This window comes from Nomascus leucogenys, chromosome 4 (genome assembly GCF_006542625.1).
Source record: "Nomascus leucogenys isolate Asia chromosome 4, Asia_NLE_v1, whole genome shotgun sequence".
Classification (NCBI taxonomy): domain Eukaryota; kingdom Metazoa; phylum Chordata; class Mammalia; order Primates; family Hylobatidae; genus Nomascus; species Nomascus leucogenys.
Genome location: NC_044384.1, coordinates 70073429 through 70093824, shown reverse-complemented (window position 1 = coordinate 70093824; position 20396 = coordinate 70073429). Strand labels below are relative to the sequence as shown.

The window sequence follows — 20396 nt, the reverse complement described above, 5'->3', positions numbered from 1 at the left end:
TTCTGCACCCACAAATTCAACTGACCTCAGATCAAAATTATTTGAAAAAGCATATTTGAAAAAAATACAACAATAAAAACAATACAAATGTAAAAAACAGTACAATATAACAACTATTTACATAGCATTTATATCTATTACTAGGTATTATAATTAATCTACAGAAGATTTGAAGTATGCAGGGGATGCAAGGTTACATACAAATTCTACACTGTTTTATATGAGGGACATGAACACCTGCAGATTTTGGGGTCCACAGGGGTCCTGGAATTAATTCCCTGTGGATACTGAGAGATGACTGGACATCCATTCTCCATGCTATATATTTTCCTTTTAATTATTGTTGCTGTTTCGGTTTTCCTGAAAGAAAAAATAACATGTTTTAAACTTCTCTATATTATAAATCTCATTTAAAAAGTGTTGAATCAAGGAAGTCTGCCAGCTACTTTTGTTTTCTCTACTTCTTTCCCCATGTTGGACTGCTTTGGCGAAAGTGAATCATATTACCTTACCATGTAAAGCATGGTTAATGGCTTTAAAAGAATTCCCCAGCAACTGAATAACGGGCTGCCAGAAATATTCTTGGTGCCAAAGGATCTGGACGTATCTGTTCCATTTATTGTGTGTTTCTTGTTTCATCATGACTAAGTGCTCACAAAAGACATAAAAATCCAAACCTCTAGGGCATGTGGAGTTTGAGGGCGGAAACCATATTTTAATATATCTAGTCTCATACCTAGCATATTAAGATGGTTAGGAAAGTATCAATGGCAAAAAATGATGAACCTGTGGTATGTCGGATACTGAAATTATTAATTAAGTTGATTTCTGGTGAATAGAAAGAAGTCGTTCTGCCACTGCTGTTGTGCCTGGTTGAGTGGCCTAATGTTTATTCTCAGGAGTACTGAGTGTCTTGCCCCAAAACCTTTTGACTTGTCCTGCCTGTTTGAATAAGTTTACATTTCACAGAAATAGGAAGGTGGGTCTTATTTTTAAATTAAAACTCCCTGTTAAAAAAGCCTGACAATGTAGTATAGCAACATCATTTAAATTAAAAAATTTACCTGAATAATAAATGGAACCTATTAAGAAAAAAATTGAACCTATTAAAAAATAGGAATAATACTGAAATATCTGAGAAAACAATGGAAATGCAGAAAAATGTAAAAGGTGCTTTGTTTCTTCCATGAAGCAAGAGAAGTCAAGGCGAGCAGCATCTCACCCTCCTCACTGTCCAATCCTTCCCTCACTCTGGGGACCCTCCACACTTGGCCTGTGCTTGGCCACCTGGTTCTCACTTTGGTAGGAGATTCTCATCTCTCCCACCTCGTAGTCTAGGCAGGCAGTTGCCATTGGCCTTGAACACATTGTGGCTTCCACAGGTTATGTATTCTCTGCCAGTCTCTTGATTGCTAGGATTTCGGGGGCAGAATAATTGTCTGAGAATTACACATCGTACACATGTATCAAAATATCACACTGTTCCCATAAATATGCGCAATTATTATGTGTCGATTAAAAATAACACTTTTTTTAAAAGAATTTCTGAGAAAGGGATTCTTAATTGTTTTGCATGTGACTCACAGGACAGAAGACATTCACATGCGACCCACTTCCCTGGGCCAGGGGCCAAGAGAAATTCCTGGGCTGGTTAGCTGAAAGTCTGTGTTTTTTTTTTTTTTTTTTTCACTCCTACTCAGCAAAACATATTGGAATTCAGCCGGAGAAGAATGACTTCATGTGAGAATATAAGCCTGAATCTGCTTTAAATGTGTGTGTGTGTGTGTGTGTCTAATCCACATCCGAAATGTAGTCCTTTATTATTTATCAAAATGATTTAAAACACTCCATCATGACCAACTAGTATGAACCCAGGTCCCCTGGCAAAACCCCATGATCATGATCTCCTGGGACTAGTTGAGTCCTTAGAGAAGGCCAGAGAATTGGCCCTGGGGCCTCCCACTCCTCTTGAGGAAGCCTAATGTCTAGGAGACATTGAGTGGCCGTCCGAAGATGAAGCCTTTGAGGCAGAGTTCTCAAGAAATAAACCTAAGCACCGTAGAGTTTAATTTGACTTTAGAAAAAGAAGCCAGGTAGCTTTTCAGCTGCCTTTTAGCTGGGGACTCAGTGCTGAACCCACCATTTCCTATTGACAGAAGTAACTGTATCAGAAAGGCAGTGATTATCAATAACTACCTGCTGTGATTATCAAGCAACTAGTGCACAACACAATTTATGAATTTAGGGCTAGGTGGGTATTTACCTGCAATAGTTACTGAAATCAAAATATGTTTACCATTGATTAAGCATCAGGAAAATTTAAACAAATGCCACGGGTTAGCACAAATCCTTAATTTTGGCAAATGCAGAATTTTTATTAAAAAGGTTTTTCCTAAAATTTAGCACTTTTACTTATGTCAGGTACTCAGAAAATTATTATATGCCTGTGATGTAGGGAAGAAAGATTACATAGAAAAATTGTATAACATCTTTTTTATACCCAGCTGTCCTTCTCTTATGGATTTGGATATACTGTTCTTGATATCAGTTGGAATAGCATTTTTGTGTTTTTCTGATTTAACATGTTTAGCTTAAAAAACAAAAAGAAAATGTGAATTATGTGCTTCAACACTGATAAGATAAAGGCATGGTGGGTGATGTGTTGGAACTTCAGTGTCACCTGGCTTTCCAGATTGCTCCACAAAATTGCAAGTTGAATTTTAGAACATACAGCTGTTTGATTATGTTTAACAGGAGAGTTCCACCATATTTCTCTGAGCAGGACACACTTAGATTTTTAGAGAATTATTAGAGTGGCCTAATGCTTTACCAGAGGGGTTGGCATAGAGAGTTCTGTCACATGCAGATTTTGTTGTTGTTTTGTTTTGTTTTATTTTGTTTTCAAGATGGAGTTTTGCTCTTGTCGCCCAGGCTGGAGTGCAATGGCATGATCTTGACTCACTGCAACCTCTGCCTCCGGGTTCAAGTGATTCTCCTGCCTCAGTCTTCTGAGTAGCTGGGATTAAAGGCGCCCACCACCATGCCCGGCTAATTTTTGTATTTTTAGTTGAGACAGGGTTTCACCATGTTGGCCAGGCTGGTCTCGCACTCCTGAACTCAGGTGATCCACCTGTCTTGGCCTCCCAGAGTGCTGGGGTTACAGGCGTGAGCCACTGCACCTGGCCACATTGTAGGATATATGCACTTAAATCCCTATGTGGACTCAACTTCTGTAAATGCAGACTTTTTATTGTTATCTGTACTCTACAAAGGCCATCTGAGACTGGAGGTGGGGAGTAATGCATTTGAAGAAAAACCAGTCATCCTACCTAAACATAAAACCAAATATCTAGCGTGTGTGGAAAAGCCGAACAAAACTATCTGAGTCCTTGATGTGCGCTGATTATGTCTCTCCTATCCATTACAGGCTCAACATGGGAAAAGACATTCCGGCAGATCGGCTTTGAAAGGTAAGCAAGGGTTAGCATGTCTCCATTTTAGTTACTCTTGTCTCAATTTCTTCTAAGTAATTTATTGATTATAAATCAATAGTCCTGTCACCACCCTTTTGGTAACTGTATGACCTTGATCAAGTCATCATTTTGCCCCTCTGAGCCTCAGTTTCTTTGTAGAGCATTACTTTATAAAGCCTTGCCTGCACAGAGTGGAAGTGCAGATGGAATGGGGCAATTGATGTGAAAACACCTCTTGAACTGTAAAACAGTACACAAAGTAAGTTACAGAATTAGAGAATCCCAGGAAATGGTTGCCTCTCCCCTAGCTTCATCACCTCATATGTCATAATCAATTCTACAGTTTTAGTACAGAAAAGTTTATATTTGTATTGATGTCTTCCCAATTATTAAAATTGTTAGATCTTACTAGCCTTAAGTGAAAATCTGAGATGATGTTTTTCTTAGCTAAAAGCATCTCCACACCAGCATCTCCCCAAAAGAAACAAAAATAGACTCATTATAACATCAGAAAATGTGCTGGTAGGTCCATGCAGTTTCTTTTCTTTTCTTTTTTTTCTTTCTTTTTTTAAAATTTTGTTGAGACAGGGACTTGCTCTGTCACCCAGGCTGGAGTGCACTGGCATGATCTCGGCTCACTGCAACCTCTGCCTCCTGGGTTCAAGTGATTCTCTTGCCTCAGCCTCCCAAGTAGCTGGGATTTCAGGCACCCACCACCACACCCAGCTTATTTTCGTATTTTTAGTAGAGACAGGGTTTCACTACGTTGGCCAGACTGGTCTTGCACTCCTGATCCACCCAACTCGGCCTCCCAAAGGGCTTGGGATTACAGGCGTGAGCCACTGCACCTGCTGGTCAATGCAGTTTCTAAACCACCTGCCTTGGAATGAATAGTAGCATTTTGCACAGCTTTCTACATCTTATCTCAAATTTTCAGTGGAAATACGGCTATTGAAAAAAAAAAGTCATTTTAATTTCATTTTACTGTCACAGTAGGTTTTGACTAGTTCTTTTTACCATATTGAAAATGTGTTTGTCTCTGTATTGATCAAGCTGACAGAGCAGTTAAAGTATACAAAGGAAATAATAAAATACTTGAAAATGCAGTTTCTCCTGTAGCAATAGAGAATAGCACATCAGTAGACCCATGTGGTAGCAGTTTCTTTGCCACTTGTTAATTGATTCAAAGATGATTTATTTCCCTACCTACACCTACATCAGCACCATCGCTGTTTGCTATCTCAGTAAGTGCTCATAATTCTTAAGGTATTGGGGGAAGTTGATTTGGGATGGTCAGATCCCACAGGCCAACTTAAAAGAAAGAATGGAAAGTCATGCCCAGCTTCAGTTCCATGTGAAATCTTTTTCCAAAGCATCTTTCCCTTGATCCTTCTTTCATATTATGAAACATCTCAAACATACACAAAAATAGATAATAGTAGAAAAAGGTCACCTATCCACTCCCCAGCTCAAATAAGTCTTTGCCACACTTACGTTATTTATTTTGGCTGAAACATTTTAAAGAAGATCTCAGATACTATGTCATTTCATCCCTACATAGGTCAGCATGCATCTCTGAAACAAATGGGCCATTTCTTCCAGAACCTTAGTGCCATCATCATACCTAATACAAATAAGTCTTTAGCATTATTTAATACCCAGTCAATATTTACATTTCTTGATCATCTCAAAAATGTCATTTGTATTGGTTGCACCAGCATGCTATGGAAGCCCAGACATTCCATCTCATTATCACTTCTCTTAAGCCTCTTTAGATCAGTGCCCCCGAGCCCCTCCAGCTTCCTTTCATTTTTCTTCACATCATTGACTTCTGAAGAAACCAGATCAGTTGTCTTACAGAATGTTTTACTTTCTGAATTTGTCTGTTTGCAACATTGTTTGTTATTCTAATCCCTCATTTCATGTAAATTCAAATTATTTCACATTCAGCCTTTGGGAACATATATGTGTTGACTTCTTGTCCTTTTGACACAGACCCAGCACTCTATCGTTTTCGTGTTTCCTGCACAGTTAGATGACCCAGGCTCATCCCCTGTTTCTCCTTGGCTCAGCCTTTCCTCCCAGCAGCCATAGACAGTGGATGTAGCAGTATTTCACTAAAATTTTATTTACAAAAACAGGCAGCAGGCAGGATTTGGCTGCTGTCATTTGTTGACCTCCACTGTAGACTTTGGTCATTGCCTGGCGGGTAAAAACTCTTGAAAAAATTACATAGGCTACCCATACAGTCAGCCACGCAGCGTCCCGCACAGTTCCAGGTTTGCCTGGTTCCAAAGACTGAGCTTTTAACACCATACCACATGGAATTCTTGCGTATGTTTATTTTTGAGCCTATAGTTTCAACCATTACTTTTCAGTACTTATAGTATGGGTCCATTGAGGGTCTTTCTGGTTTTTAGATGTCTTAACATGTCATCCTGTGTTTTTCCATGTCATCTCATGTTTTCTCATTTAAGGGCCAACAGTATTCTGCGCATTACAACAAGCGCCTTCAAACATAGGACAGACAGTGATCTTTGAGGTTCTTGTATATTTACACTTGCAAAGACTAATGTCAGCAGTACTGTTATATACGGCTTGTCTTTTTTTCTTCTCAAGTTTAACCTGTTCTTTCTCTTAAAGGGAAATTCCAATTATATCTTAAATACAGCTATCTGGTTCTTTAGAGCAATCGTAAAAGCTATCGATCCTTTCATCACTATGTCCTTCTTTGAAGTTCATCCACCAACCTGGTTGCCAGCAGATTATTTTAAAGGGATCACATCTAAAGGAAAAGAAGTAACTGAGTCAGCTAAAGCTGCAAAGCTTTTTCCCCAAGAATAAAAAAAGCAAAGACGCTTTCTGTTGTGTAACTGTTATACTGAAAGGAAGACCTAGAGGGCCTGCCCTGCCTACCCTCCTTGCAGCAACACTAGATGGGATAGTAGTGGACCTCCCCTGAGATGTTGTTCAGTTGTCTCTCTGGAAGCTGTGTGATTATATGCATTGTCTCATAATAAATACACATTGTCACAGTTTATGTGGCTATACTCATAATAATACATCATTTTCACCTTGCAAACAATCACATTTTCCCTCTGTGGGGCTATTAGTTTATTGTAAGACTTCATTATGGAAGTGTGTTGTAATATAGAAAGAAAATGTTGTAATGTAGGTTTGTGTATCTTCTCAGTCACCTCCCACTCCTAGTACTACATTAGTAATATCTACATAACAAAAGCAGACTCTATTTTTTTTATTATAGAAAAAAAGAATCTATGCCTATCAAATTTTGGTTTCAATTAGCTCACCTTTCTGTGCAGATTTTCTAAGCTTCTGATTATAAATATTTCCAAATCGCAGTCATTTATTAGTCTAGGCTAGGGTGATGCCAGGTGGGCATGGCTTTGTACACTCATGGACACCCTGCCTGTGCTAATCATGTGTAATCAGTGAGGGTGGCTTTGAAACCAACAAGCTTGGAGCTAAAGTGGCCCAAATTCTTGGTGGCTTAATACAACAAATGTTTCTTTCTCACTCCTGCAAAATCTGATGAGGAGAATAGACAACTCTATGGGGCAGCTCACCTCCACGGGGTGTGTTATTGGTAGGCTGCATTCTCACAGTGCTTTCGTCTCAACATGATGCTTGAGACAAATACATCTTTTTTTTTTTTTTTTTTTGAGACAGAGTCTTGCTCTTGTTGCCCAGACTGGAGTGCAGCGGCGTGATCTCAGCTCACTGCAACCTCTGCTTCCTGGGTTCAAGTGATTCTCCTGCCTCAGTCTCTCAAGTAGCTGAGATTACATGCACCTGCCACCACACCCAGCTAATTTTTGTATTTTTGTTAGAGACGGGGTTTCACCATGTTGGCCAGGCTAGTCTTGAACTCCTGACCTCAGGTGATCCACCTGCCTCAGCCTCCCAAAGTGCTGGGATTATAGGCATGAACCACCACGCTCAGACCATCTTTCTTAATTCAATGATTAATGCTGTTCTTATGGTGGCTTTCTGAAATATGGGCTTCCAAATTCTTCAGTTCTTTCAGATAATACACAAATATTTCTGGGAAGTGTAGCAACCTGTTCTGAAATTATAAAATTTCAAAGTACATTTAGGCATTGAAAGAGGGCTTGGACCATTTCAGAGTGGATTTTAAATGTTCCCTCTGGGAGTGCCATTTGTCACTCCATCTCACAGTACTCAGGAACCACACTGCCACGGGCTCAGGAAGGTGACAAAAGATGGGATATAAGAAAGTTCTTGGGCCGGGCATGGTGGCTCACGCCTGTAATCCCAGCACTTTGGGAGGCCTAGGCGGGAGGATTGCCTGAGCTAAGGAGTTCGAGACCAGCCTGGGCAACATGGTGAAACCTCGTGTCTACTAACATACTAAAAATTAGCCGGGCATGGCAGCATGTACCTGTAGTCCCAACTACTCAGGAGGCTGAGGCAGGAGAATTGCTTGAACCCAGAAGGCAGAGGTTGCAGTAAGCCCAGATCGCGCCACTGCACTTCAGCCGGGGCGACAGAGCAAGACTCTGTCTCAAAAAAAAAAAAGTTCTTATAATATCTATTATCATGATCTCTGAGTGAGTTCTGAACACAGTTTTCTCTGTCTAAGGCTGCATTTTTTGTCTGGAAAAAATGTCAGCAAGTAAATAGGCTTGAGTATATTAACTTGCCAGCAGAAATCAAAGTTTTTGCTTGCTGGGAGATCATATTGCTGTCTATTTAAAAATAACAATATTTTACTGATCTCTTGCCCATTTTTAATTAAAAAGCGAAGATATTCTCAGTCATTCTGTGTAATCAGAAAATTACTTCAGATTACCTTATGATTAACATTATTGTATGTGATTTTATTTGATGCTCCACTTAGACAGTAGAACAAAATATCTTGCTCCTTCAAAGAACATTTTAAAATAGAAATCACCCTGAAAATAGCCTTCTGCAATGAGACAACACATATCCCTAGTTTTTTTTTTTTTCCCTTCAGTGTAGACATAATTCAAAAAGCCTAGCCCTGTCTTTTGGGGTGACTGCAGCCTTCCATAGCTCTGTCTGTCATCAAGCCCCTTCCCCAGCATCTATGTCATAAAGAAATTTCCAACCACCTCCCGCGTTTTAGATATTATTGCTCAGTAAAACCTGTCCTGATGGCCCCACTCCCAGGAGCATGACCTCTTCTCATAATTCTTTTCACATTCTTGAGCATGTGAAGAGGAGACCCTCTTAATACCCTGGTGCCGTGGGCACTGCCTGATATGTACTAGCTAATCTGATGTTTGTGGGATAAATTAATGACTTCTTAATAGGGAAATTGGAGAGTGCTTATAAAAGAGTGGGCTTAGGAAAAAGCCAAGAGAGAAAGGACCCACTGTCTTTTTGTTATTACGTTGCAGCAGCTTCTGGAAGTGCCATTTGTCGCTACATCTCACAGTACTCAGGCACCACACTGCCATGGGCTCCGGAGGCAGCTCACTCCTGAGAGTAGAGGGAAGAGAAATGTGGTCCACCTCGCAAGTTTTTTTTTTTTTTTTTTTTTTTGAGACAGTTTTGCTGTTGTTGCCCAGGCTGGAGTGCAATGGCGTGATCTCGGCTCACTGCAACCTCCACTTCCTGGGTTCCAGCGATTCTCCTGCCTCAGCCTCCCAAGTAGCTGGGATTATAGGCATGTGCCACCACACCCAGCTAATTTTGTACTTTTAGTAGAGACAGGGTTTCTCCATGTTGGTCAGGCTGGTCTCAAACTCCGGACCTCAGGTGATCCACCCACCTCGGCCTCCCAAAAGTGCTGAGATTGCAGGCGTGAGCCACTGTGCCTGGCCAATCTTGTAAGTTTATAAGCCCTTGGTACCTTGCATGGAGAGGTACACAGTACCTCTGTCTTAATTCAATGATTAACCCTGTTCTTATGTTAGATTTGTGAAAGATGGGCTTCTAAATCTTTAATTCTTTCAGACTGTATGTGCATAAATATTCCTGAAAAGTTTAGCAACCTATTTTGAAATTATAATGTAAAATTTTGTCAAAGTAGTTTATAATCGGGGAAATGACTGGGAAAAATGATGTTTTTTTTTAAGTTGTTACTTAAGATTAAGACCAAAATATTAATTTATTCTCTTATTTGAACATTTTTAAGCCTGTGCTTCCTGCCCACCCCTGGGCTATATTTGGAGTTTTCAAATAAACATCACAGGAATGGAAGTGTGATTTATCAAATACTTACACTATGCTGGCTTCTGTGTTCACACTTTGCTTTAGTATTTATTGAATTCCCACAACTTCCAGAGTCAGATTCTACTGAGTTATGCTGGGCGAACAACCCCATATCTCAGTGACTTACAAGACCAGAGGGTAATTTCTTGCTTGTATTAAATGTCAGCTGCAGAGGCTGTGGATTGACTGTGGCTCTTCTCCAGTGCCTGCTCCATCCTGGGATCCAGACTAAAACACAGCCCTCTTTTAGTACATGGCTTTCTTGTGGCTGAAGAAGAAATGCCTTGGCCATGCCAGGCAGTGACTCTTGAAGCATTTGCTCAATGTGAAGTATGCCACCTCTGCCTACTTCCAGGTGCCAAGCCCAAGGCCTGTGGGCACAGAAGCACGCTCCTCCCACAGGGTTCCACTCTAAGCCACACATCACACACAGGGATATAGAATATCATCCTAAGAAAGGAGAGGGACTAGGGGGAAGTACTACACAATCTACACAGTAGACCTGTCCCATCTTACAAACGAGCAAAGTCAAATCATAGAAGTTAAGTATTTTACCCAAGATCGCACAGCTAGTAAAGGCAAAAGCAAGCAGTAACTCGGTTTTATGGGCTCTACCTTCTATTCATTCGTAATCCACCATGCTGTACATGTCCATAAGGGTTTGTTGAGCACACATTATGACAACAATGCTGGGTGCTAGGGATGATGGGAAGAATAGGTCTTGGTCTTAGAGATGATACCATTTATATTTTATGTTTATACGTATCTCCTCTATATGTAAACATAAGGTACATAACTAAATGGTATCATGTAACTGACTTTATTATATTTTATGTTTACACATAACTCCTATATTTTGTATTTTTGTGAGTTACATGCTACCATTTAGTTCGATCACTTGAAAATGTTTTTGGAGCATCTGCTGCTGCTGTGTACCAGGTGGTATTCTAATGATATCTATATTACAGAAGTGGAAGAAGGAGTAGGTCAATGTGTGAGGTTGAGGCGAGGCCTGGCTGCATAGTTGGGGGACAGGGATGGGAGTTGTCTGTGAAAGCTTAACTTCAGGGGACATCTGGGCAGAGTTTTGAAGAATGGCTTCATTGGCGTTCATCCATCTGAACCATTAGGGATGAAGTGTGAAGCCACACTTGATAAGACATGAAATCTGGGTATGGAGTGGAAATCATGTCAGGAAGTATCTTATAGGCAATGCCAAGAAGTTTGAATCTTTTCTTTTTTTTTTTTTTTTTTTTTTTTGAGATGGAGTCTCGCTCTGTCCCCCAGGCTGGAGTGCAGTGGTGCGATCTCGGCTCACTGCAAGCTCTGCCTCCTCCCGGGTTCATGCCATTCTTCTGCCTCAGCCTCCCGAGTAGCTGGGACTACAGGCGCGCACCACTATGCCCAGCTAATTTTTTTTATTTTTAGTAGAGACGGGGTTTCACCATGTTGGCCAGGAGGGTCTCGATTTCCTGACCTCGTGATCCGCCCGCCTTGGCATCTCAAAGTGCTGGGATTACTGGCTTCAGCCACCATGCCCAGCCTTGAATCTTATTCAGTAGTAATGGGGAGCCATTTAAGGGTGTAAACCCCAGAGAAGGTAAGCTTAGATGTGCTTCTAGAAATGTCACTCGAGCAGCAATATAGACCAGATGAGCCAGGAGTTCAGCTAGGAAGCTGCTGCAGTAGTTAAGGAGAGTGATTATAATGTCTCAACCACGACAGGGACAGTGTGAGTGTGACATGCGGATGTATGCCAAAAGTATTTTAGGTAAGTAGAATTCAAAGTTACAACTTGGTGAATAATTGGCTGTCAGCGTGTAGGGGAGGAAGGATTCTGGAATGAGTACAGCCCATGGGTTGGTGCCTCCCCATAGCTGCTGTCTCCCCGGGGCAGCCTGGAAGGGCTGGGGATAAAAGCCCTGTTGCCCATCAGTGAGCAACAGAAGTAGTGGACAAATGCTCCAGCTCCCCATTCAATTCCTTGGACAATTCGAGGCACATTGCATAGGGTTCTGCAGAAGCTTCCTAGAAACTTTCTATACCAATGACCCACTAGCAATGCATTCTTTCTGGTCTTCTATCTCTTCTCCATCCCTTCCTTTTGGATTTTCCAGGATGACTTCCCAAATAAACCACCTGCACCCAATCCCTCTGTTCAGGTTCTGCACTTTGGAAAACCTGAACTATGATTTCAGTGGTAACCTGTCTTAACTGATATGAAACTAAACAACCTGGATTCCAGTTTTGTCTTTGGCTTGGATTTATTCTATTAAGGTACAAAATGACACTAATATTATTTATACTATTACTTTAATTACCAATTATACACCTTTATAAGTCTATGGCTCATATATTTTTGGGAGGAGGGGTGTCATGTCTTAGATCCCTAGAGAATCTGATGAAAACAATGGGCACATAAACAGAAAATTTTACATTCAGTGTCAGGGAATTCAAAGAAGCTCAAAAACACACTGTCAGTTTATCTCAGTTTAAAAGCCCTGTTTTGGATGCGGATATCAGTGTATTTCTTTCTCAGATGACAAAATCTACAAATGTTCCTTCATGCCCTCTGTCAATTCCTTGGAAGCAGATGGGCAATGAGTTAAACTTCGGTAATAGCATTCTGCAATTTGAGAGCTCCAGATACCCTACAGCAGCAGTCCTCAACCTTTTTGGGACCAGGAACTGGTTTTGTGGAAGACAATTTTTCCATGGATCGGGGTAGGGGTAGGAATGGTTTCAGGGAAACTGTTCCACCTCAGATCATCAGGCATTAGCTTCTCATAAGGAGCATGCAACCTAGATCCCTCGCATGTGCAGTTCACAGTAGGGTTCTCGCTCCTATGAGAATCCGATGCTGCTGCTAATCTGACAGGAGGTGGAGCTTGCCTGCCACTCACCTCTTGCTGTGTGACCTGTCTCTTAACAGGCCATGGACCAGGACCAGCCCCAGTCCAAGGCCCAGGGATTGGGACCCCTACCCTAGAGAGAGCCTCTCCTTTTTTTTTGCATATGATGACACTGAGGCACAGAGAAATTAAGCAGAAGAGATAGAAGTGTGATTTTTATGAAGATAGAGTTAAAATCCAGATCTGACTTTGTATTTGATAGATTCAATCAGATGAAGTTGTATTACTAATGATTTCATTTTGCCCCCATTTGATAAGAATGTTATCAATAATAATAGTAATCATATTCTACTCAGCATCCTAGGGCATATTATGTATTCATTTTTATTAAACTCCACAATGCTCTAAAGTGGCTGTTGGCACCACACTAGTTTATGGACATAGAAACCAAGGTTCAGAGTACTTCAGCATGTGACCACCCAGCTCAAAGAAGTAAACAGCAGATTTGAACTCTGTACACCACCATCCAACCTGCTTTCTTGCTTTAGGTCACAGTGGCAGTTTTCAGAAGTAACTCTACTGTCCCTTACTCTTAGTGTCACCTGCAGTGTGTGTGTCTGTGTGTGAATAGAAGTAGGTGATTTACCTTCCCTGCTTCACACGCTGTTACAGCTCATGCACAGGCCAGAATCCTGGTATCAACCATTAGAAAGCCCAGAGAGAAAATCCTGAGGCTCAAAGAAGGGTCTCTGATGGTGGAAGTATTTGCAGCAATTCTATCCTATATTCCTTATACAAAATAAAGCAAACACCTGGAGCCCTTTTGCTTTGATACAATGAGGCAAACTTGGAAAACACCAGAGAATCAGATGGGATGTCTTCCTCAGCCCACCACCATCCTTCGGCATTTGGTGAGCTTTTATTAAAGTCACAGAATTCAGTTCTTTCAGATAAGACTAGTGTGAACATACTAAAATATTCTCTGGCACTAACGAAATATGTTTGTTTTTAATAAATCTTTTTTCTGTTCTTTTCTTTCATTTGAAAAACATTGTTGCATAAAGAATTGAGCATAGGCCGGGCGGTGGCTCACGCCTGTAATCCCAGCACTTTGGGAGGCCGAGACGGGCGGATCACGAGGTCAGGAGATTGAGACCATCTTGGCTAACACAGTGAAACCCCGTCTCCACTAAAAATACAAAAAATTAGCCGGGCGTGTTGGCAGGCGCCTGTAGTCCCAGCTACTCAGGAGGCTGAGGCAGGAGAATGGCATGAACCCAGGAGGCGGAGCTTGCAGTGAGCTGAGATCGCGCCACTGCACTCCAGCCTGGGGGACACAGCGAAACTCCATCTCAAAAAAAAAAAAAAAAAGAGAATTGAGCATAGTACTAAATGCTAATGTTGTTTTCTATAATATAATTAGCATGGGTCCAGGGAAAACTCTGAATCTTTGCTAGTGGCTGACTGGGGCACTGGATTGAAAGGATTTTAGGCAAAAATGAAGGTTGTGGTTAGGTAGGAGAGATACTGTGCATGTGTGGAGGCAGAAGTAGGAGCACATCTATTTTCCATTCTGGATGAGAGTTTGCCAGGGTGATTTTCCTATCCCCAGCCTAGTGTGTGTGTGGTTGATGTTTGGTACCAAAATGCAAACATCAAAGGTGTGCAAGGACACGGTGACTAGTGGTCACTATGGTCACCTTAGGCACTCATAGGGAAAACTGACGTGCCAAGACAAAGACAAACTCAATGGTTAATCTTTAATCTGGGTAAAGTACTGACTGACAAACATACCTCTAACTTACCCAGAATTCTGACTTAGATTTTGTTCAAACCCATTGTCATGAGATAGCTGCATTTCATCATAAAATAGTAGACAGAGGTCTCTTTCAATCTTGCTATAAACACTTAAGTGCCTGTAACTCCCACACAACGAGAAAAGTTAGCTCTTAGGAAAGAAGCTTTTACATGTATGTGATACTATATAATCATTGTAACTAAACTTTCCCTATGCAATTGATCAATTTCGATATTTGCCCTGATCTGCCAGGATATCTTGTGTGTACTGGAAGCACAGATTAAAAGCCAGAAATTAATATATGTACATGTGTATGTGTGGATTTAGGTGCTTGCGTGTGTGTGTGTGTGTGTGTGTGTGTGTGTGTAAAAAAGTAAATGATTTATATTTTTAGGCTGTTGAGAGCTTTACCTAGGACTTCCAACAGAGAAACTAATTAGCTTTACCTTCCTTTATTCAAGCATAATGACATAATTTAGTAAGTGTTTGGTGAAAATATCTATTTTTCTTCTAGAAAAAATAAGCAATCCTTCATGAAAACTTCTTTCTTTCAAAACATGGCTGGAAGAAAATATTCTCTGATTTGTAATCTCCGTCTTCCTAAATTGGATCATTATGAGTAATATAAACAGTCTTCGAGTTAATGAATGACAACAATGAGATCCTACAGAAAACAGTGCATTCTTGAACTAAAAAACTGAATTCCCAGGTCATTACCTTGGCACCCTGTTCTAGAAAAGTCAGAGGTGTTAGCATGAGCATTGTAGGTTTCATGAGGGGCATGAAGAGATGAACTATATATCACTGAAACATTTCAAGTCTTGGTGTAGACAGCATGATGAACAGTAGACAGGAAATTCATGCTGTTTGATATGGAGGTAAAACGTGGGTGTTGAGTGTATAAAATGGAATGTTTGGGGGAATTGTGCTAATAGGCATCTACAAGAGAAGGGTTCATATTTCTTATTTGTTCTGCATCCTACTTGTGAGTCTGAAATTAGCTCTCTCATATCTCTAACCACCATGAAATGCCTTTTCCTTAGGCATTTTATGCTGAGGAAGCTCAGCCAGTGAAGCACCTTACTGGAGACAAAGACATTATTGCTCAGATAAAATGACAGCTTTTATTAGGTGGATTTCATAGGAAGTGTTTGAATTTTCCATCCAAATCTTTGGAAATACATTATCCTAGATAAAGTGAAAACAGTTTCTTCCTGATTCTTCATTTTCCTGATATACCTCTACACATACACACAAACACACCTTCCTAAGTTTACACACAATATTTGAAGTAGCGAACAACTACAGGATTGTCCCAGTATTGTATGACTTCCATAGCTTAGTTGTTTCATTCCCAGGTCAGTGGAGATTCCAAGAGGTTGAGTAACTTCTTGACACCTGAACGAAGGCAGTTAGGTCTTTGTGACTATAGAGCCCGTGCTTCCCTTTGCTAGTCTCTGCAGACCCCACTGGGGTCTTCTTATGTGTCAAGTGCAATCCTGTTGCCTGAATGTGAAGCTGCCTAAATATCACGTTGTATTCTCTGCCTCCCTGCCTTTCTTGGCTTCAGTTGATTGCATCCTTCATTGCTTAGGGACCCAGGGAAGCTTTGGTCAGGCAGTACTCCCAGTCTTCATATGTTTGCTTAATCCTTTTCTTTCAACCCCATCTTGGCATTGCTGAGCCCCCACCCCACTCCTTGGCATTGCTCCTGTACCATGCTGATTTGCATCTCTGATGGAAACACCTTCCTGTGGCTGAAAGATTTATGTTCACTCCTCCTTTCTACAGACTTCCTGCTATCCTTACTCAGGCATGGGCTCATCCTCCCTTCCCTGGGAAGGTAATGGCCCTTCCCTTGATCTTAAGCCTCATTCTTCCTAGACAAGAAAACAAAATTATTTTTACTAAAACACAGCTATAATCCAATTTTTCACCTATCTACTGAATTAATTTTTAATTCCCCAACCTAATATTCAGGACGTCCCCCACCCACATTTTCAGTCAAATTATCTCTCACTATTTCCTTCTGCACACATTTTAACTTTCCTCATGGTTGCAGTCTGACTTCATCCCACACTTTCTTTCTCCTATTTTCTTTTTTTTTTTTTTTGAGACGGAGTCTCACTCTGTCGCCCAGGCTGGAGTGCACTGGTGCGATCTTGGCTCACTGTAAGCTCTGCCTCCTGGGTTCACGCCATTCTCTCCCCTCAGCCTCCCGAGTAGCTGGGACTACAGGCGCCTGCCACCACGACTGGCTAATTTTTTGTGTTTTTAGTAGAGACAGGGTTTCACCATGTTAGCCAGGATGGTCTTGATCTCATATACAATATTTTACTAAAACTCTCTGTCTAAATATATACAGAGTCTCTCTTAGGTAAAACTTTTACCTCTTAGATCACATCCATGCAAGGGTGGAGTGCTGTATTCATGATCTTGTGCTTAGCACAATGCCCTAATGCAAAGAAGATATAAAATAAACATTTGTTGCACTTAATTTAATAGACAGTTTGTAAGCCAGGATTTTATGTCAAATTTTTTTGTCTGCATAACCAAGAAGGACTTGAGGAGTTTGCACCAGCCTACCTCAATATCATTCGATAGCAGAGAAAGTCTTTGAAGACAGATTATTTTATTAAGATGGAGCAATCATTTCCTGTATAAGAGGAAGAGCACTTTAGAAACATTTAAATTATTGTATTACATAAAAGACTTATTGCCCTTAATTCAGAAGGGATATATTAAATAGTTACAATTTGTTGGTTACAGATTGGATTTTCCTTTCACCTTGAGCATACACTTTTAAAAGTTACATGTGCATTTAAAAATATTTAAATGTATTAGTTTGTTCCCATGCTGCTGATAAAGACATACCTGAGACTGGGTAATTTATAAAGAAAGAGAGGTTTAATGGACTCACAGTTCCACGTGGCTGAGGAGGCCCCACACTCATGGCAGAAGATGAAAGGCATGTCTTATGTGGCGGCAGGCAAGAGAGAATGAGAGCCAAGTAAAAGGCAAAACCCCTTATAAGAACATCAGATCTGGGCTGGGTGTGGTGGCTCACGCCTGTAATCCCAGCACTTTGGGAGGCTGAGGTGAGTAGATCACCTGAAGTCAAGAGTTCGAGACCAGCCTGGCTATCATGGTGAAATCCCGTCTCTACTAAAAATACAAAGAAATTAGCCAGGTGTGGTGTTGGGCACCTGTAATCCCAGCTACTCGGGAGGCTGAGGCAGGAGAATAGCATGAGCCTGGGAGGTAGGGGTTGCAGTGAGCTGAGGTTGCGCCACTGCACTTCAGCCTGGGTGACAGAGCGAGGCTGCATCTCAGAAAAAAAAAAAAAAAATCGGATCTCCTGAGACTTACTCACTACCATGAGAACCATATGGAGGAAACCATCCCCAGGGTTCAGTTATCCCTCACTGGTCCCTCCCACAACACTATTGGCAGTGTGGTTATAAGAGTAGGCAGTGATGTTTAGCGTTTTTACTTTTTCATTCAGGGGTCTTAGGATTTGAGGATAGACATTGATTCATTCTATTGCTGTAGTGAATTAGGAGTGACTCGCCTTATGTGGGGTGGTTGAGAGACTTTTTTTCAGCAGAGATTATGTGGAAGGCCATGGCAGAGAAGTAAACAATCCTGCATACCACACCTCACCCCCAACCCTTTTTGGCACAGTAGGTGGTGAGCAGAACTGAACCAACAGGAACCTGCTTCTCAGACATGAGGTGGAGGCCGGTGGTGCCGGACCTCACACAGCAAGGATCACTGAACTAACATCCTGAATTTGTGAGCCATGAGACCTGAGAGGGTGTCATTCAGAGGGCAAATGTCAAACCCTGGTCAGTTGTCTACTCAGTAGCACAGGGAGGCAGAAACATTAAATTAGGAAGTCAGGGAGGCCTCACATACGGCTTCCAGTGGCTTCTCCCAGATGCTGTTTCTTAACCTGCTTGCCATAAACAGAGAGAAAATTGTTTTCACTCGGCCATCATGAGAAATGTTTGGGTTTGAAAACTTCTCTGCACTCTACTCTGACCAGTTAAATATATTTATTTAGAAATCCACACAGATAATCGAATTCCATATTGGACTGAGTGTAATTTCAGTGAATTTGCTGGTGTTTTTGTATTAGAACACTAATGGATGGAGACTGCAGTGCAGGGAGGATAAGAAGACACCTGTCCTTAGAAATCTGAAACCCAATGCTCAGGCCTTGCCGCACATTGTCAGTTGGTCACCAGCACCTTCCAGAAAACAGGAGTTTAATTTTTTGAAGAAAAATAGTGGTAGGTAATATGAAGGCTGCTCTGTCAGACTCATTCACTATTACTAGGACCCATGGTCTGAAGGGTTAGTGTTTGCTCCCAGTCCCCAGGAATGCTAGTGTGTGTTCTGAGTCATCTGCACATTGTCCTAAGTTACTTTTCTTTTCTTTCTTTCGTTCTTTTATTTTTTTCAGATGAAATTTCACTCTTTTTGCCCAGGCTGAAGTGCAATGGCATGATCTCGGCTCACTGCAACCTTCGCCTCCTGAGTTCAAGAGATTCTCTTGCCTCAGCCTCCCAAGTAGCTGGGATTATAGGCACGTGCCACCACGCCGGGGTAATTTTCTGTATTTTTAGTGAAGACAGGGTTTCACCATGCTGGCCAGGCTGATCTCGAACTCCTGACCTCAGGTGATCCACCCACCTCAGCCTCCCAAAGTGCTGGGATTACAGGCGTGAGCCTGCCCGAGCCTGGCCCTGAGTTTTAGAGACAGACGGAAACAACATCAGCACCCATTACACCTGTTGCTGGTAGTCCATAGGGTAGAGATGAAATGCGCAGGTCAGAGGGAGCACCCCATTTCCCAGGTGTTAAACTGAGGATCACTCCAATGCAAATCTTGAGTGAGGCACCCCCACAATCACCAACCCCACATGGCACTGCTACTGCTGCACAGGTACCCCAACAAATGGCACCATTCCCCGGCACTCTGTTCCAGCTGGGGGACTCTGTTGTGGTCACTGAACAACCTCATGAGGCCACTGTTTTTTTTGAGACGGAGTCTTGCTCTGTTGCCCAGGCTGGAGAGCTGTGGCGCGATCTCGGCTCACTGCAACCTCTGCCACCCAGGTTCAAGCGATTCTCCTGCCTCAGCCTACTGAGTAGCTGTTATTACAGGTGCGCACCAACATGCCCAGCTAATTTTTGTATTTTTAGTAGAAATGGGGTTTCACCACGTTGGCCAGGCTGGTCTCGATCTCCTGACCTCAAGTGATCCACCCACCTTGGCCTCCCAAAGTGCCGGGATTACAGGCGTGAGCCACCACGTCCAGCCATGAGGCCGTTGACTTTCTACCAAATAACCTGGTGGGAGCCAGAAGCCAGTGGCACCTAAGTGCCTGGAGGACACATGTTACCTCTGGGTAAATGACAGCCCACTGAGGCTTCTGAGGGAGGAATGGCCATGCAGGAGCACGGGCAAATTCTTCTCCATTACAGACTCTCATCTCAGGAAAGAGAGGGAGGGATTGTGGGATCTGCAGACATCTAACATCAAAATGTTAGTGGTGGCAGGTATCCCGAGTTGCTGGCAGCGAATCTATACGGGTCTACAGCAACTTCAATTCTTCCCTCCTCAGATGAAAGAATCTGACTGAGGGGCACAAGGCAGAAAAAGAGGCCAAGGCAAGATTTAGAGCAAGAGTGAACATTTATTAAAAAGCTTTAGAGCAGGAATGAAAAGAAAGTAAATTACTCTTGGAAGGGGCCAAGTGGGCATCTTGGAGGACAAATGTGTGGTTTGAGCTTTTGACTTGGGGTTTTATGCGTTGGCATACTTCCGGAGTCTCACGCCCCTTCTCCCCTGACTCTTCTTCCCTTGGGGTGGGCTGCCCACATGCACAGCGGCCTGCCAGCACTTGGGAGGGGAGCATGCGCAGTGTCTTCACTGGAGTTGTTTGCATGATCACTTGAGGAGTGCTTCCCTTTACCTGCGGAATGTCCCTGGAAGGTCATACTCTGCCATTTTGCCTTTTTTTTTTTTTTTTTTTTTTTTTT

At 41.9% G+C, this 20396-nt stretch overlaps 1 protein-coding gene across 2 annotated transcripts in view; it reads left to right on the top strand.

Moving 5' to 3' along the window:
- Nucleotides 1-20396, top strand: part of PIEZO2 (piezo type mechanosensitive ion channel component 2) — a 475806-nt gene that overhangs the window by 233314 nt on the left and 222096 nt on the right. For both annotated transcript variants that reach the window (XM_030810771.1, XM_030810770.1), the window contains exon 4: nt 3428-3470. In XM_030810771.1, the coding sequence (XP_030666631.1) occupies nt 3428-3470 (43 nt within the window). The remainder of the gene's footprint in view (nt 1-3427; nt 3471-20396) is intronic.